This window comes from Schistocerca nitens, chromosome 8 (assembly GCF_023898315.1).
Source record: "Schistocerca nitens isolate TAMUIC-IGC-003100 chromosome 8, iqSchNite1.1, whole genome shotgun sequence".
Taxonomy (NCBI): domain Eukaryota; kingdom Metazoa; phylum Arthropoda; class Insecta; order Orthoptera; family Acrididae; genus Schistocerca; species Schistocerca nitens.
Window position 1 is genome coordinate 361,939,279 of NC_064621.1, and position 17,253 is coordinate 361,956,531.

Sequence of the window (17,253 nt, forward strand, 5' to 3'; positions counted from 1 at the left end):
AGTGTCCCTAATTTGCTGGGAAGTGGCGGTGCGGTCCCCTACGGCACTGCGTAGGATCCTACGGTCTTGGCGTGCATCCGTGCGTCGCTGCGGTCCGGTCCCAGGTCGACGGGCACTTGCACCTTCCGCCGACCACTGGCGACAACATCGATGTACTGTGGAGACCTCACGCCCCACGTGTTGAGCAATTCGGCGGCACGTCCACCCGGCCTCCCCCATGCCCACTATACGCCCTCGCTCAAAGTCCGTCAACTGCACATACGGTTCACGTCCACGCTGTCGCGGCATGCTACCAGTGTTAAAGACTGCGATGGAGCTCCGTATGCCACGGCAAACTGGCTGACACTGACGGCGGCGGTGCACAAATGCTGCGCAGCTAGCGCCATTCGACGGCCAACACCGCGGTTCCTGGTGTGTCCGCTGTGCCGTGCGTGTGATCATTGCTTGTACAGCCCTCTCGCAGTGTCCGGAGCAAGTATGGTGGGTCTGACACACCGGTGTCAATGTGTTCTTTTTTCCATTTCCAGGATTGTATTAATTATTCTTAGTACACGTAACACAACATAAACAATACAGTACCTACCTATCTTGAAAGTTTTAAATAAGAACTTGTGTTAATTTAATAGGGGTCGATTTTTAGACATCGTCGACCCCCAAAATCTGTTTTCGTTTATGTCGACCCCTAGGAAACCGATATCGACCCCAAGGGGTCGATATCGACCACTTTGGGAATCCCTGGTGTATATGATAGTGCACGAGACTGCTGAGCCTTTGGTTTGGGTTCGGTCCGTACTGCCGCCCCATGTCCCTCTTTCGTATCGCTCTTTTTTTCGGTTCTAGGTAGCAAAACGAAGAATACGTTTCGCGTCACAGTCTCTGGCAAGCGTCTCGGATTTGCGCTCGCAACGGCCTGATTGACTAACTTCAATGCTAATTAACTGGTTCAAATGGCTCTGAGCACTATGGGACTCAACATCTTAGGTCATAAGTCCCCTAGAACTTAGAACTACTTAAACCTAACTAACCTAAGGACATCACACACACCCATGCCCGAGGCAGGATTCGAACCTGCGACCGTAGCAGTCCCGCGGTTCCGGACTGCAGCGCCAGAACCGCTAGACCACCGCGGCGGGCGCTAATTAACTCGTAAACGGCGGAACATATCGAATTTTTTTCTTAACAGCCATTCTCGAAAGAAATTATCCCTCAATACCCTTATGGGAATTGCAAACTTTTCTGACCATCCTATAGATAGGTAATTAGGCTAGTATAATAGTGGGGCAATTGGGGTGCTGTGCTGGTGAGTTTTGTTGGTGCAGGTTGCGTACATCAGGGGCAGGTATGCACTCAAGGGCAAACCTATTGTTCTCCTTTGATTGACAGATTATTAACATACTGTTCTGCTAAAATCCTTCCTTTCCACCACAGACCCACCATTTTCCAGATAGGGGAGGGGTGGTGAGAGAAGGGGATGGGGAGTTTACCAGAATGGGAGGGGTTAATTAATTACTCAGTTTAATGAAGTAGTCAATCAAAATGATTAGTGTGAGAGGGGCTATTCCAGTAACTCAGACCTGAAAGTCTACTTGTATCAGCAGGGGTGGGTGGGGTGGGTTTGAGGTTTCCTGAGGGGATGGGGGGAGGGGTGGAGGAACAATAGGTTAAGGACGTGTCAATCAAAAGGAAGGATCTTAGTAGAACAATACGTTAATGATCTGTCAGTCAAACATTTGCACCTGATGTAGACAACATGCACTAACAAAATGCACCGGCTTCCCTGTTGCCCCGATACTTAGTGCAATAGTGCCTATGTATTTTCAACTTACCATAACTGTACTGCATGAGTCAAAATCGATTTTTCCTCTTCTTTCTTGTTAAAACCTTTTCCCTACAACACAAAACACAAAATCTGCAAATGGGAGCACTTACATTAAACTCAACTTCAAGTAAGAACTGAACTGATTAGCAAAACAATTGATCACAGTTAAGACCAACAATTTATACTAGTTGGTCTTGGCTAAAGTAGGGAATGGTGATAGCCGACTGTGCTATCGGTATATCTACATCTACATCTACATTCATACTCCGCAAGCCACCCAAAGGTGTGTGGCGGAGGGCATTTTACGTGCCACTGTCATTACCTCCCTTTCCTGTTCCAGTCGCGTATGGTTCGCGGGAAGAACGACTGTCTGAAAGCCTCCGTGCGCGCTCTAATCTCTCTAATTTTACATTCGTGATCTCCTCGGGAGGTATAAGTAGGGGGAAGCAATATACTCGATACCTCATCCAGAAACGCACCCTCTCGAAACCTGGCGAGCAAGCTACACCGCGATGCAGAGCGCTTCTCTTGCAGAGTCTGCCACTTGAGTTTATTAAACATCTCCGTAACGCTATCACGGTTACCAAATAACCCTGTGACGAAACGCGCCGCTCTTCTTTGGATCTTCTCTACCTCCTCCGTCAACCCGATCTGGTACGGATCCCACACTGATGAGCAATACTCCAGTATAGGTCGAACGAGTGTTTTGTAAGCCACCTCCTTTGTTGATGGACTACATTTTCTAAGCACTCTCCCAATGAATCTCAACCTGGTACCCGCCTTACCAACAATTAATTTTATATGATCATTCCACTTCAAATCGTTCCGCACGCATACTCCCAGATATTTTACAGAAGTAACTGCTACCAGTGTTTGTTCCGCTATCATATAATCATACAATAAAGCATTCTTCTTTCTATGTATTCGCAATACATTACATTTGTCTATATTAAGGGACAGTTGCCACTCCCTGCACCAAGTGCCTATCCGCTGCAGATCTTCCTGCGTTTCGCTACAATTTTCTAATGCTGCAACTTCTCTGTATACTACAGCATCATCCGCGAAAAGCCGCATGGAACTTCCGACACTATCTACTAGGTCATTTATATATATTGTGAAAGGCGATGGTCCCATAACACTCCCCTGTGGCACGCCAGAGGTTACTTTAACGTCTGTAGACGTCTCTCTATTGAGAACAACATGCTGTGTTCTGTTTGCTAAAAACTGTTCAATTCAGCAACACAGCTGGTCTGATATTCCGTAGGCTCTTACCCTGTTTATCAGGCGACAGTGCGGAACTGTATCGAACGCCTTCCGGAAGTCAAGGAAAATGGCATCTACCTGGGAGCCTGTATCTAATATTTTCTGGGTCTCATGAACAAATAAAGGGAGTTGGGTCTCACACGATCGTTGTTTCCGGAATCCATGTTGATTCCTACATAGTAGATTCTGGGTTTCCAAAAACGACATGATACTCGAGCAAAAAACATGTTCTAAAATTCTGCAACAGATCGACGTCAGGGATATAGGTCTATAGTTTTGCGCATCTGCTCGACTGCGGTACACGGCTGTTAGAAGGGGGGCAAGTCCTTTCGCGTACTCTGTGTAGAATCGAATTGGTATCCCGTCAGGTTCATGCACCCATGCTGACTGCTGTTCATCGGCGACGATGGCTATTGGCGTCTACAGCGTAAAAGTTTGAAAGCAAAAAATCCATTCTGGAGGACGGACAATTATAGTCTGGGGAATGATTTTGTGGCATTCTTTATTCAGGAAGGCACAATGGACCAAAACGGCTCAAATGGCTCTGAGCACTATGCGACTTAACTGCTATGGTCATCAGTCGCCTAGAACTTAGAACTAATTAAACCTAACCAACCCAAGGACATCACACACATCCATGCCCGAGGCAGGATTCGAACCTGCGACCGTAGCGGTCGCTCGGCTCCAGACTGTAGCGCCCAGAACCGCACGGCCACTCCGGCCGGCGGACCAAAACGGATATGCATCTATCTTTGGGGACTATGCCCACCTCCACATGCAGTTAGTTTTTCCCTCGACACGATGGCATCTACCAGCAGGACAGTGCAACGTGTCGCACAGCTGACAGTGTACGTCCGTGTTTCGAAGAGCATGAGGATGAGTTTGCCATACTCCCCTGGCCACCAGACTCCTCGGATTTAAACCTAATCGAGAATCTTTGAAACGACTCTGATCGGGATGTTTGCGGTATGTATCCTCAACCTGCGCAGCTGGCCGTGGCACTAGAGTCAGCATGGCTTGACATTCCTGTGAATATGTTCCAGTACCTCATCGAATCTCTTCCTGTACCTCTCGCAGTCGTCTGTTCTGCAAAAGGTGGTTATTCAGACTATTGACAGGTCCTCACATTAGTATGACTTGACAGTGTAGGCACCACAGCTGCAGTCTGATGCGGACATTATTGTACTTTGAGAGACTGTCAGCGTGGCCTCGATGGGACCTGAGGTAGTAATCGAAGGCACCATGACAGCTGTGGACTACATGAAAATTATTGCGGGCCACTTGGATCCCTTCGTGCTTGATGTCTTCCTTGACGGAGACAGCATCTTTCAGCGGCATAACAGCCGGCGTTACAAGAGCAGAATCATGTTACAGTGGTTTGAGAAGCATGTTAATGAACTCACGTTGATGTCTTGGCCACCAACTTGATCTCAATTCGACAGGAGGTACCTGGCACGTATAGCTCTACAGCTCCATGCCCATAAACTGCCGGTTTGTGACCTTTGCATAGCCATCTGGTGCGACGTAGTCTTGAAATCTATCTAGAATCCATGCCATGCAGAACCGCTGCTCTATACCGAATTTATGGTGGACTACTGAGCAGACGACTACAATGTTTTGGCTTATCAGCGTATTCATCGAAGTGGTTCAAAGCGATGATGGAATGTTGGTTAAAACCTCAACGTGTTCTCCGTGGGGGAAGGGGGCGGAGGAGATTTAGAACGCACTGAGTTACTAGAAAAAAAGAACCGTGTCCATCTGATTTCGACGTACACGTGAGGTGGCGGGATACAGGAGAGTCAGCAAACCTCAGCACGAGGTGCAGAACCGACGCGCAGGCTTCGGGATCGCCGTGCGATTCTCAGAAAGAATAACAGAAAACAGTAGATACATAGGCCAGAATAAATCCTGTTATGAAACTTGCCTGCAGCATAGTCTAAAACTGTAATCCACCGGGAAAGGACCACGGGACGTACGCCATTCGCGGTCAGTGCTGTTACCGACTGAGCTGTTTAGGCACGAATCACTACCGGCTACCGCAGCTAGACTTCTACCAGATTCATTTTTTCCGGTTTCCTTTTCTGTACGAGTGTTAGCAAGGTATACATGAGACCTTCTGTAAAGTTCGGAAAGCAAGAGAGACGTACTGGCACAAGTGAAGCTGTCAAGTGGTTCAAATGGCTCGGAGCACTATGGGACTTAACATCTGAGGTCAACAGTCCCGTAGAACTTAGAACTACTTAAACCTAACTAACCTAAAGACATCACACACATCCATGCCCGAGGCAGGATTCGAACCTGCGACCGTATCTGTCTCGCGGTTCCAGACTGAAGCGCCTAGAACCACTCGGCCACACCGGCCGGCTGAAGCTGTCAGGTCTGGTTGTTGTAGAAAGACAAGATAGCCCAGTTGACAAGAATAGTGACTGCAAATGGCAAGGCGTTGGGGGCTGGCGTCTCCGTGCAGCATACAGATTTAATCTGACAATGTTCCCAATGCAGAGTCCGTCAAAACCCAACGGCCATCAGTAACTTGTCAACATATACGTATATATTTCATAGATCGCTGTGCCATTTTCCATTAGTATTAGCTATTTAATTTTCTGTTCGCTCAGAGTATAGAGGAGTGGAAATTGTTTCCGAATGCGCTTTAAATTTATTTAATTGACGTGTTTCCTATGCGAGATACACGATGGAAACAATGTCTACACCTCCTTTAAATTTACGCAGGTGGGTTTCAGTTGCCTCCCTTACCGATCCTAGCAGCACGTCTCTAAATATTTCAATGTTCTTCGTCAGATGGACTTGATTACGACCAACAAGCAGTGTAGCAGAATTATAGACTTAGTCGTACTATGATCCTGATTGACGTTTTGTAAAGTTTGAAAAATTTTCTCAAGATTTTTCTAACAAATCATCGGCGTGACGTTCTTCCATGCTGTTGCTACAAAGAACATTTGCAAACTGGTCACTGTCTCGATACACTGGTGTGCCAAACTTACGGACAAATTTAACTTTCGCGTGATGTGTTAATGACAAGTAACATAGCTGGATGAAACTTGAATAATTCAAAGAAAGTACTGCTACAGTATTAGTACGGAAGGTAACTGAAAGAAATACGCAATGAGACAAACGGAAATGGCACTTTTATTCAAATACAAGAATTCCAATGGATTCACCAGGTTCATTATGGTCTCCTGGATGGGGTTGGAGCACTTGCACGGAGCCTGGGACTCTTTCCGGGATAACCGGCTTGTCACAGGTACAGGCACACTTAAGAAGTCCAGTTCAGCACAGCTGTTCGTGCGAGGTGGCTGGCGCTCACACCACAGCAGTGAGCAATAGTGTTTCGCTTCAGGGTGGCTCGTTAACGCGTTTCGTAGCAAATTTATTTTTAAAACTCTTGGATTAATTAGAATTGACAATGAAATCTATTTTAATTTTCAATGCGGTAGGGTCTGCAGCTGCGATGAATTTTTTGAAAGATTTCGTGATGCCTTCAGCTGCCATTCTCTTTATTTCATGTACGATTGTACAATTTCTGCCTTAGGCCATTTTCAAATATTTATGGATGGTTTTTTTTACGAGCATAACATGGAGTCATAGGAGCAGCGATATACATGGCATAATTTACCTCTAAAATCCGTCCATAAAATACTTCATAATGGCTTAAAGCCGAAATTGTACAATCGCACATGAAATAAAGAAAATGGTGGCTGAAGGCATCAAGAAGTCTTTCAAAAAATCTCTTTTAATGTTTTGGTGATGCAAAGAATGGGGGTCAGCCAAGTAAGAAACATGGTATTTCTTACGACTGTTGCAGCCTTACGATGACTGCGTTTTAAGACGAAATTTAAATTGACAAATTTATATTTCGTTACCATTTCATTTGAACGTTAAACATAAAAACACAGAATATCGATGAATATTATTTTTTTTTCGCTAAAGGATCAATATCTGAGAACACTTTTCGAGTAATGCTAATTCGAAGACAAGCTTTGAAGTTGGAGTCTGCCAATCAGCTTCTGTGGGTGACTTTCGTTCTCTTCATTGCGAGAAAAACCAGTATGTACATGTAAGTCTAAACATCGACATAATCGTAGCTGCAGACTTGTAAAGTCGTGAAAATTTAAATTGAAGAAACAGAGGTCTACGAGGCTATTTTTGGTCTGAAAGTAATCACGAAAACATCCCGTAGTAGGTGTATAAGTTCTAACTGTAGCCGAGTTTGCACATTGTCAACTTTGCCGGAAAATCAATGAAACTGCGTAACCCCTTGGAAGCTGAAAAGTAGTATGGTAACTTGATCTAACTACAGATGCATCCGTTGAATGTTCCTCCTGAAAACAAAAATGTATTTTCATGTGGAAAACGTTGGAAAAATTATTGAGACGTTTATTTTTCTGCTCCAGAATTATGAATACTTTCTTCGGTCATATCGTTTAAAAGAGTGTTTTTTTTCGTTGTGTTCAAAATTTTGAAGCACATTAATAGAACACTAAGCGTATCAAGGCACCATCGCATACAATAAACATATAGATAAGGCATCCTGCACTCACACTGGATGTTGATGTATCTGCTCGCTTTGAAGTTCCTAACCCGACTGTCATGCTACTTTTCATCTTTTTAAAAACAGCTGCTGCCCATCTTGAGGGAATACACCATCCTATTACTTCATTTTTTTGCTGCTCTTTCATATCTTTAATGTGATTTCTCTTAGATCCCAAAACGATTCGGCTGTATTCGTATTAAAATTATGTCTAAGAAATGTTTAAAATACGAAGTGCGTAAGGGGCTGACGCAAACTCAAACTGTGAAGGACAAGTTGCGAGAAGCGAAGTCAGCCAGTCGTTGGAAATCAGTTACTTTGTCTACTGACTGTGTAAATATAAATTTAGGGAATATGCTGAAGTCCTGTTCAGTACAATCAACAAGCTTATAGGAAATAAGCACTGGCTTACAATCAGAAATGCCTACCACTGCACCTCCTCAAGAAGACTGTTAGAGCTTTTTTATTCAGAAAATTCAAGAGAAAGTCTACCCTGATGGTGAAATTACAAGAAGCCTCATATAAGCAGGAAGGGAAAACGTAATGGTGCCGGCGAGTTTTGATGGGTATGTGCCTTGTAGTAACATTCATTTTTTGATAAAATATTGAAATCCACTCCATCTTAAGTTTCTTTTCCTAAGCTCAGTGACACCTTTTTTGTCATAAATATTAAACAGTTTGAACGATATTTTAGCAGAAAGTGGTGTTGATGTGTATGGACTTCAAAACCTGGGTATTGCTATATCTTTTTTTTAAAAGTTTTAAAGTTTTTAAAGTTTTTCGGTAAAGTTGACAATGTGCAAACTCGGCTACAGTTAGAACTTATACACCTACTACGGGATGTTTTCGTGATTACTTTTAGAGCAAAAATAGCCTCGTAGACTTCTGTTTCTTCAGTTTAAATTTTCACGACTTTACACGATTTTAAAATTAAGTTGCAATTGGCAAAGTAGAAGAAAATTTAAAATTGGATGGAGTTTCCCTTAAGTACCGCACCGTATACACTGTATGTTCGTGTCTAACGCTACGTAGATCCTAATTACGGCCATTCCTCTGAAGACAGCACATTGTTTGCACTCTTTTGCGCTAGCAGATGGCCGCGGAGCGCTACGTAACGCCTAACCGTCTCATTTCACCGCTTGCGCGTGAGCGCGCTTGCTGCTCCCATAGCCGCAGCAACAGGCCTGCTGCAGTCTACGAATTGTGTTACTGGAAATTAGTTTTAACATTTGCTGATAGATTGGAAAACTGCCCCCAGTCACTTTTTTACGATAATTTAATTTGTCTTTACTCGTTTCATGGTGCTTTATTCATCTTATAACGGAGGGAGAAAGTATGGATTTAATTGCAAATCATTTGCCTGCGCTTTCGATACAAAGATTTTGTATTCGTTGTCTGCCCACACAGATTTTGATTCTAAGAATCTCTAAAGGTGGGTGCCACAAACATTCCGTAGAAAAGGCGCGTCCTTTGAGATAGTTTTGTCAGTTTTCATTACGGAATATTTTACAAATTTCAAGAGACATTTAGCCGACTTTGTGTCGTTTCCAGAGAACAGCACTCGAACATAATCTCTTTCTGTCTCCCATGAAATGTATTTACAGTATTGCCAATGATTACATTAAACTGTTTTTCAATATTTACAAATTTTTCAATGATTCTGACGTTTTCTTCGTCGTTGTAACTTCTGTGCGCAGGCGACGCAGGTCAGAAATGAGTTCCCCTTAATTTGGACTTTGCCTTTGCAATCGTTTCATCAGGCTTCATTGCTGACTTTTTTCATCTTTTCCCTTTAGAATTTAAAATAAATCAATGAAACTGGTAGCTTTGGTATTCTGCATCTTCTCGAAGATTTTTCACAAATGAATAAGCAGTCGGATGAACTTTTGATATTACTGTATTCGGTTCCATCGTTCTGAGATGTTATTAGTGCGATGGCGCCTTCTAATGCAATTCCACATGCCTTTGGAATATGTTCGTTATCGATCTACTCACCCAAAAAATAGTCATAAAAGTCCTGAAGCCTTTGATTTTCAGGCGTGCTCTCCTGAATACACAGCCAACCATCGTCTATCGTTTCCAGGGGAAGATGCGCTAGAGCGGAATACATTCTTAAGTGACTACGTATTTCCTCGTTTTCCTTATAGGCTGGAACGAGGCCACAACATTGAACTTGTTACCACAAACATTGGATAAAATAATTGCAACCAGTAATCTCTGTTCCAGGAAACAAACTGTTAGCTGTTTAGACGATGGCAATTCTGAAGTCCATCATCAGAAATTTAGGGTTCCATCCACGTACGTTAGTTGTAATAGCTTTAAAAAACTTTCATATGTTTCTCGCTTTTTATTTGGCAGTAAAGAGTCAACGACTGGAATGACGTCAACAATTGGGATGGTGTTTGTTTCCACCCAAGAATGATTAAGGCCGGTGTGGAGTACAAACAGCTGTCCAAACTACTTGCTCGAAATTTTGAACGTTCCATTCAAAAAGAATGATTTGCAGTTTGATAAACAAGGGTTTTACTTTTCGCTGGCAAACACCAGTATTCTGTCGTTCGGTCCACCGTTATCGTCTGCAAGTAAAAAATTCCTACCGTCATTCATCAGTAAATTATTTTCTTGGAAAAATATTCCTCCAGAATCGATGGGATATTTTGTAGTTCCCATATATTTTCGCCTAATGCGATGTAACGATTATTTCGCACTTCTGTATGGTGGTAACGATGTTACGAAGCCGTAGCCTCGACTGAAGAGCTGCCCCACTTCTTTAACGAGAACTGAAGAAACTGTAGCGTCTGCTTCTTTCGTTCGCTTTTTTGCGCTGAAAAAATGTTTTCACGCTTCTTTTGTAGCTTCTTCTGGAATACAAAAATTGCTAACTTCCTCTAAAACTGTGTTCCTTTTTGTAGATAGTCGTCCCATGCATGTATTCTTTTTTAAGATTACACAACGTCAGAAGTCACTTCTTGTGTGTTTGTGTAGTCCACTATATACTGATGCCCCTGTAAATCAGTGAAGACTTCTCTTTGGTAGTCTCGGTGAACTCCATTACCTCACCGTTACAACACGGAACACTAGTTGCCTTTCAGAGGTCAACTACTGAACTCTGTGAGAAACCCACTTCGAGCTGATGCGGGGACAGGCAACTTCGTGCAGAAATGGGCTTTGGCCTTCCCCAGAATACGTCGCAGGTAGCGGCGGACACGCCAGAGTATCCTCCTACTTCTGGAACACCCTGTCCATCACATACAGTGTCCTGGGCTCCGTGCAAATGTGAACACATTTCCTCTCCGTGCAAGTGTTACAAACTCCCCCTGGATATTACAAACTGTGGGACATACTGCTTCATGGGGTACGTGACTGCCACGGACAGCAATGCATGCTCTGCAACTTACTCCCTTGCCGGCTCAAAGATTGATAAGGAGTTCTTATGGTAGGGCGTTCCATTTCTCGACCAAAGCGGTTGACAAATGATGGACAACCATTTGTCCATGTGGACGTGCTGTAACAGGTCTCCCCAACGCATCCTCCCGTGCTCGATGGGATTTAAGTTGGGGAACGGACAGGTCAATCCATTCGCCTAGTGTCCAACAGCTGCTGCACCTGCGCAGTTCATTGCGGTCGCGCCGTGACATTCATAAAAATGTACTCAGGGCCGAATGCCTCCGTGAAAAGACAAATTTGGAGAAGGAGTACAGTGTCACAATAAGGGTGACTGGTGGGAGTATCGTGTTTGAAGACTTAAGAGTTCAGTATGCCCGTGTGACACAATGTTTTCCCACACCATAACATCTGGACAACCAAAACGATCATGTCCGATAAAGTTCCTGGGTGCATTGTGTGTTCCCCCACCTTTCGCAGCATGAACGTGCGTCCACAGTCACTACTCAGACTGAATATGCTGTCATCCAAGAAGTGTTGAATGGTGGTACCGACCTATGGATCTTTCAGCATGATATACTCACCGGTCAACGTTATTGTTACACCATACTACTTGATTATATGCGTTTTTTTTTTTGGGTGCAGTCCTCACTGACTTCATTTTTATGGATGACAACGCGCGGCCGCATCTAACTGCGAGATGGAGCTCATGGAACGAGAGGATATTCGGCGAATGGATTGGCCTGGCTGTACCTCCGACTTAAATCCCATCGAGTACATACGGGATGCGTAGGGGAGACGTGTTACAGATCGTCGACATAGACAAATGGTTGTCCATCATTTGTCAACCGCTCTGGTCGAGAAATGGAACGCACTACCAAAAGAACTGCTAACCAACCCTGCGCCCAGCGAGGGAGCTCGCTGTAGAGCATGGATTGCCGTCCGTAGTGATCGCACACTCTATTGAGAACCATGTCCCGTCGCCCGTAATGTCATGAATCGCGGTGACTTCAGTGTAATTATTGTCTTTGAATGAAAGTGTCATTTCTGTTCATCTCACTGCGTATTTCTTTCTGCTGCCCTCAGTACTGTACTGTAGCAGTTCTTTCTCTGTATGGTGCGAGTTTCGTCGAGCTGGGAACACGTCACGCGAAAGCTACTTTCGTCCTTAACTTTTGCACACCAGTGTATCTGCCCACAAAGACGAACACATTCGTATGAGACTAAAAAAATCCGAGCCGTTGAAACTTGAACGAATGATTATTAAAAGGCAGAAACACGTAATAACATGGTTTTGTCTGTTTTTCAGGTTGAAGCTGGAGTGCGAGAAACTGGCCAGCGAGAAGACAGAGATGCAGCGGCACTACGTTATGGTGAGTTAAGACAGCTGTGCCACAAACTGTTAACGCGGCGCACTAAAGACCGGATGACATCGATTGGCGCTTGATTTTAGTATTATGTGGATTCGAACTGTACTCTACATTTTAGTAGGGTAGGGTGAGCAGCAATCTGCAACTGTTCGCTGATGATGCTGTAGTGTACAGGAAAGGTAACGTTGTTGATCGACTGTAGGAGCATACAGGATGGTTTGGACAGTATTTCTATTCGATGTGATGAGTGACTGCTTGCTCTAAATGTGAAAAAAATGTAAGTTTGTGCAAATGAGTAGGAAAAGTAACGCTTTAGTGGTGTGCTGCTTGGCAAAATCACCTCTGTTAAATATAGAGGCGTCACGCAACAAAGCGTCGTGAAATGGAATGAGCGTGTAAGGTAGGTTGTAAGAAAGACGAATGGAAGACTTTGGAATATTGAGAGAGTTCGGAAAATGTCGCCCAGCTATTAAAAAAAACTGGTATAGATCATTTGTGCGACCCATTCTTGAGCACTGCTCGAGTGTTTGGGATCTCCACCAGCTAGGATTAAAAGAGGACATCGAAGCAATTGACAGGCGGGCTACTATATTGTTATCGGTGATTTCGATCAATATGGGAGCATTACAGAAATGCTTCTTTAACTCAAATGGGAGTCCCTGGAGGCAAGAGGCATTCTTTTTCCTAGGCATACTGAGCAACTCTGTAGAACCGGTATTTGCAGTCGACTATAGAACAATTCCACTGGCATCAGTGTGCACCTTCCGTAAATGCCGCGAAGTCAAGATAAGAGAAATCAGAGGTCTTACCGAATCATATTGATAGGAACAATAAAAATTCTTTTTATTTTATAGCCAAATTCGATGTTACTTTTTGCGAAGTTCAATGTTATTTTTTGCTAGATTCGGTGCAAATTTTTGCCGGGTTTGATGCTATCTTTTGCCAGATTTGGTGTTACTGTATGTAACATTCGGTGTTACTATTTTGCCATATTCGGTGATTTTTTGCGAAGCTGGCTGTTATTTTTGTCAGTTTTGCTATTTTTTGCCAATTTCCATATTATTTTTACTCTTTTCGCTTTTATTTCTTTCGGTGTTTCTTTACCAATTTTGGTGTTATTTTTTTGTCATATTTGGCATTATATTTTCCAAATTCGGCGCTATTCTTTGCGCCGCACGGGGTAACCGCGCGGTCTTGGGGCGTCCTGTCTTGTCACGGTCCGCGCGGCTCCCTCCGTCGGAGGTTCGAGTCCTCCCTCGGGCATGGGTGTGAGTGTTGTCCTTAGCGTAAGTTAGTTTAAGTTACATTAAGTAGTGTGTAAGCTTAGGGACCGATGACCTCTGCAGTTTGGTCCCGTGAGATCTTAGCACAAATTTCTAATTGCTACTGTTTGCAAAATTCGGAGTTGTTTCGCCAGATTGGATTTTACTTTTCTTGCCAGATGTGGTGTTACTTTTTGCCAGATTCGGTGTTTTTTAATCAATTTCGTAAAAATCGCTAGTTTCGTGTTTTTTCGCTGAAAACTGCCAGTTACGCGTCGTTTTTCGCGTTATCGTTTTCACGAAGTTTTCCTGTCCCTACAATACATAGTCGTTTTTCTTTCGCTCCACTTTTGACTAGAATGGGAAAGGACATGACTAGCAGTACTATCAAGTACCCGCCATGCCCGGTATGCTGGCTTGCGGAGTATATACGTAGATGTAGATATAGTATGGTGTGATACTAGTTCATGTATTGATGCTGGTCTACAGGGAACTACCAGTGTTAGGCAGCAGGTAATAATCAATGATTTTCGTATTATTGTATGCCATAGTTGTATGCGAATCTCTAAATGCTAATGTTTTCTCCTTTTTTGGTACGTAATTTCCTTCTAGACATACTGTTGTAATTCGCTATTTTCCCGTGATTCACCACCCTTAATACACTCCTGGAAATGGAAAAAAGAACACATTGACACCGGTGTGTCAGACCCACCATACTTGCTCCGGACACTGCGAGAGGGCTGTACAAGCAATGATCACACGCACGGCACAGCGGACACACCAGGAACCGCGGTGTTGGCCGTCGAATGGCGCTAGCTGCGCAGCATTTGTGCACCGCCGCCGTCAGTGTCAGCCAGTTTGCCGTGGCATACGGAGCTCCATCGCAGTCTTTAACACTGGTAGCATGCCGCGACAGCGTGGACGTGAACCGTATGTGCAGTTGACGGACTTTGAGCGAGGGCGTATAGTGGGCATGCGGGAGGCCGGGTGGACGTACCGCCGAATTGCTCAACACGTGGGACGTGAGGTCTCCACAGTACATCGATGTTGTCGCCAGTGGTCGGCGGAAGGTGCACGTGCCCGTCGACCTGGGACCGGACCGCAGCGACGCACGGATGCACGCCAAGACCGTAGGATCCTACGCAGTGCCGTAGGGGACCGCACCGCCACTTCCCAGCAAATTAGGGACACTGTTGCTCCTGGGGTATCGGCGAGGACCATTCGCAACCGTCTCCATGAAGCTGGGCTACGGTCCCGCACACCGTTAGGCCGTCTTCCGCTCACGCCCCAACATCGTGCAGCCCGCCTCCAGTGGTGTCGCAACAGGCGTGAATGGAGGGACGAATGGAGACGTGTCGTCTTCAGCGATGAGAGTCGCTTCTGCCTTGGTGCCAATGATGGTCGTATGCGTGTTTGGCGCCGTGCAGGTGAGCGCCACAATCAGGACTGCATACGACCGAGGCACACAGGGCCAAAACCCGGCATCATGGTGTGGGGAGCGATCTCCTACACTGGCCGTACACCACTGGTGATCGTCGAGGGGACACTGAATAGTGCACGGTACATCCAAACCGTCATCGAACCCATCGTTCTACCATTCCTAGACCGGCAAGGGAACTTGCTGTTCCAACAGGACAATGCACGTCTGCATGTATCCCGTGCCACCCAACGTGCTCTAGAAGGTGTAAGTCCACTACCCTGGCCAGCAAGATCTCCGGATCTGTCCCCCATTGAGCATGTTTGGGACTGGATGAAGCGTCGTCTCACGCGGTCTGCACGTCCAGCACGAACGCTGGTCCAACTGAGGTGCCAGGTGGAAATGGCATGGCAAGCCGTTCCACAGGACTACATCCAGCATCTCTACGATCGTCTCCATGGGAGAATAGCAGCCTGCATTGCTGCGAAAGGTGGATATACACTGTACTAGTGCCGACATTGTGCATGCTCTGTTGCCTGTGTCTATGTGCCTGTGGTTCTGTCAGTGTGATCATGTGATGTATCTGACCCCAGGAATGTGTCAATAAAGTTTCCCCTTCCTGGGACAATGAATTCACGGTGTTCTTATTTCAATTTCCAGGAGTGTATATTACTGCAACATTACACTTTAGACCATGAAAAGTAGCTGCGAGAGTATCGGTGACAGGTAACACACGATTATTGTACTTTCGAAATTAGTTTCTATTCCTATAGTGACAAATGTTAACAACATCATATTCATTATTTGACCGTACAGGAATCGTCACTTTATGCGGCCTATAACCTACAGTCACGGGCAGCTTATGCCCAAACTGTCACGCAACATATTTTATGATGTAATATGCACATCCCAATAGTCGGTACAGTAGAGGCTCGCCTGTGGAACCGACGGACGCGGACGACGATCCCGACGGCCCACACACAGCCGAGTGGATCGGCGGACCAGTCCGCCTGTGTATAGAGGTCTTTAGACCGTGCGCAAGTCGAACTGACGTGCACCACAGCCTAGTCATTACAACACTGAACCGAACACTGTCGTGAGACAAAAAACACTGAAGCTCTGTCTCTTAGAGGTCGCCCGCTTTCAACACCACCAGCTTACGACCGCAAACTATTGGGTTGGTACAAAGTCCGTAGTGTTTTCCCATAAGTTTGATAAAAACAACAGATTTATTTATTTACTTGCTCTTTTGTTTTAGTCCGTTATCTATATAAAAGGACAGACCGAATGCTGCACATGAATTGGCATGAATAAAGCATACAGTATTTTAATATGATTAATATGATGTCAAATGTGCTACTAATAACTAAGCATTATGCTACTTGATTGGGGGAAAACATACTTACAATAAATGCATTGAAACAAAAAATCAATAATAATAATAATAACTAAATAAAGTCTGAATACTACCATTTGGCCATCTGGCGCAGAGATATCTGTTCATCCGGAATCCAGAAGGCAGACGCTACTGGCCTGTTACACTATGCAGCATTGGTAGGTCACAAATTTTGTAATTTATAATTCCCTATACTACTACAAGACTGTACTACACAACACTACACTACACTACACTACACTACACTGCTATACTTGGTATTATAACCACGCTGGATCTATCATTTGCTTGGATCGTTAGCTCTTGGCCCGCTGAGGTTCAACTCAGGATTCACAGGGGTTGTGCTGCAGTGCTACCCACGATGTAGAGATTGGGAGATGGTTCTCGGGATCTGAGGAAGTCCTTCCTGGCCCTCACTGAGGCTCGTCTCCTCACTGCTTCCAGAAGGCTGTTGTAGGTGGGCGTTCTGCCATGGTGCGTCTCGTTACCATGATGTAAGGCCTCTTCTTGGTTGTCTCTCACCATCTAGGCTTGCACTTCATAAGCTGATATCTTAGCTGTAAGCGAGTTCAGTTTACGCCACAGTTCCTCATTCCTTATTATATTACAGACTGTTGTATTTCAGAATGCGTTCCTGTCCTGGTCTGTAGCATTTTGTCTAAAGGCACACTCCCAGACTATGCGATCCGGTGTTCTGCTTGCTTCACAAGTGTCTGCGGTGCACTGTCCTATTTTTAGTAAGTAACTGGGATACGGACCATGTCCCAACAGGTAGTGTATAGCTGCCAAGGTT

At 44.8% G+C, this 17,253-nt stretch overlaps 1 protein-coding gene across 1 annotated transcript in view; it reads left to right on the top strand.

Annotated features, from left to right (window-relative positions):
* LOC126198607 (protein groucho) overlaps positions 1 to 17,253 on the top strand; it is a 755,742-nt gene that overhangs the window by 494,176 nt on the left and 244,313 nt on the right. The window contains exon 3 of the mRNA XM_049935059.1: positions 12,325 to 12,388. Within this exon, the coding sequence (XP_049791016.1) occupies positions 12,325 to 12,388 (64 nt within the window). The remainder of the gene's footprint in view (positions 1 to 12,324; positions 12,389 to 17,253) is intronic.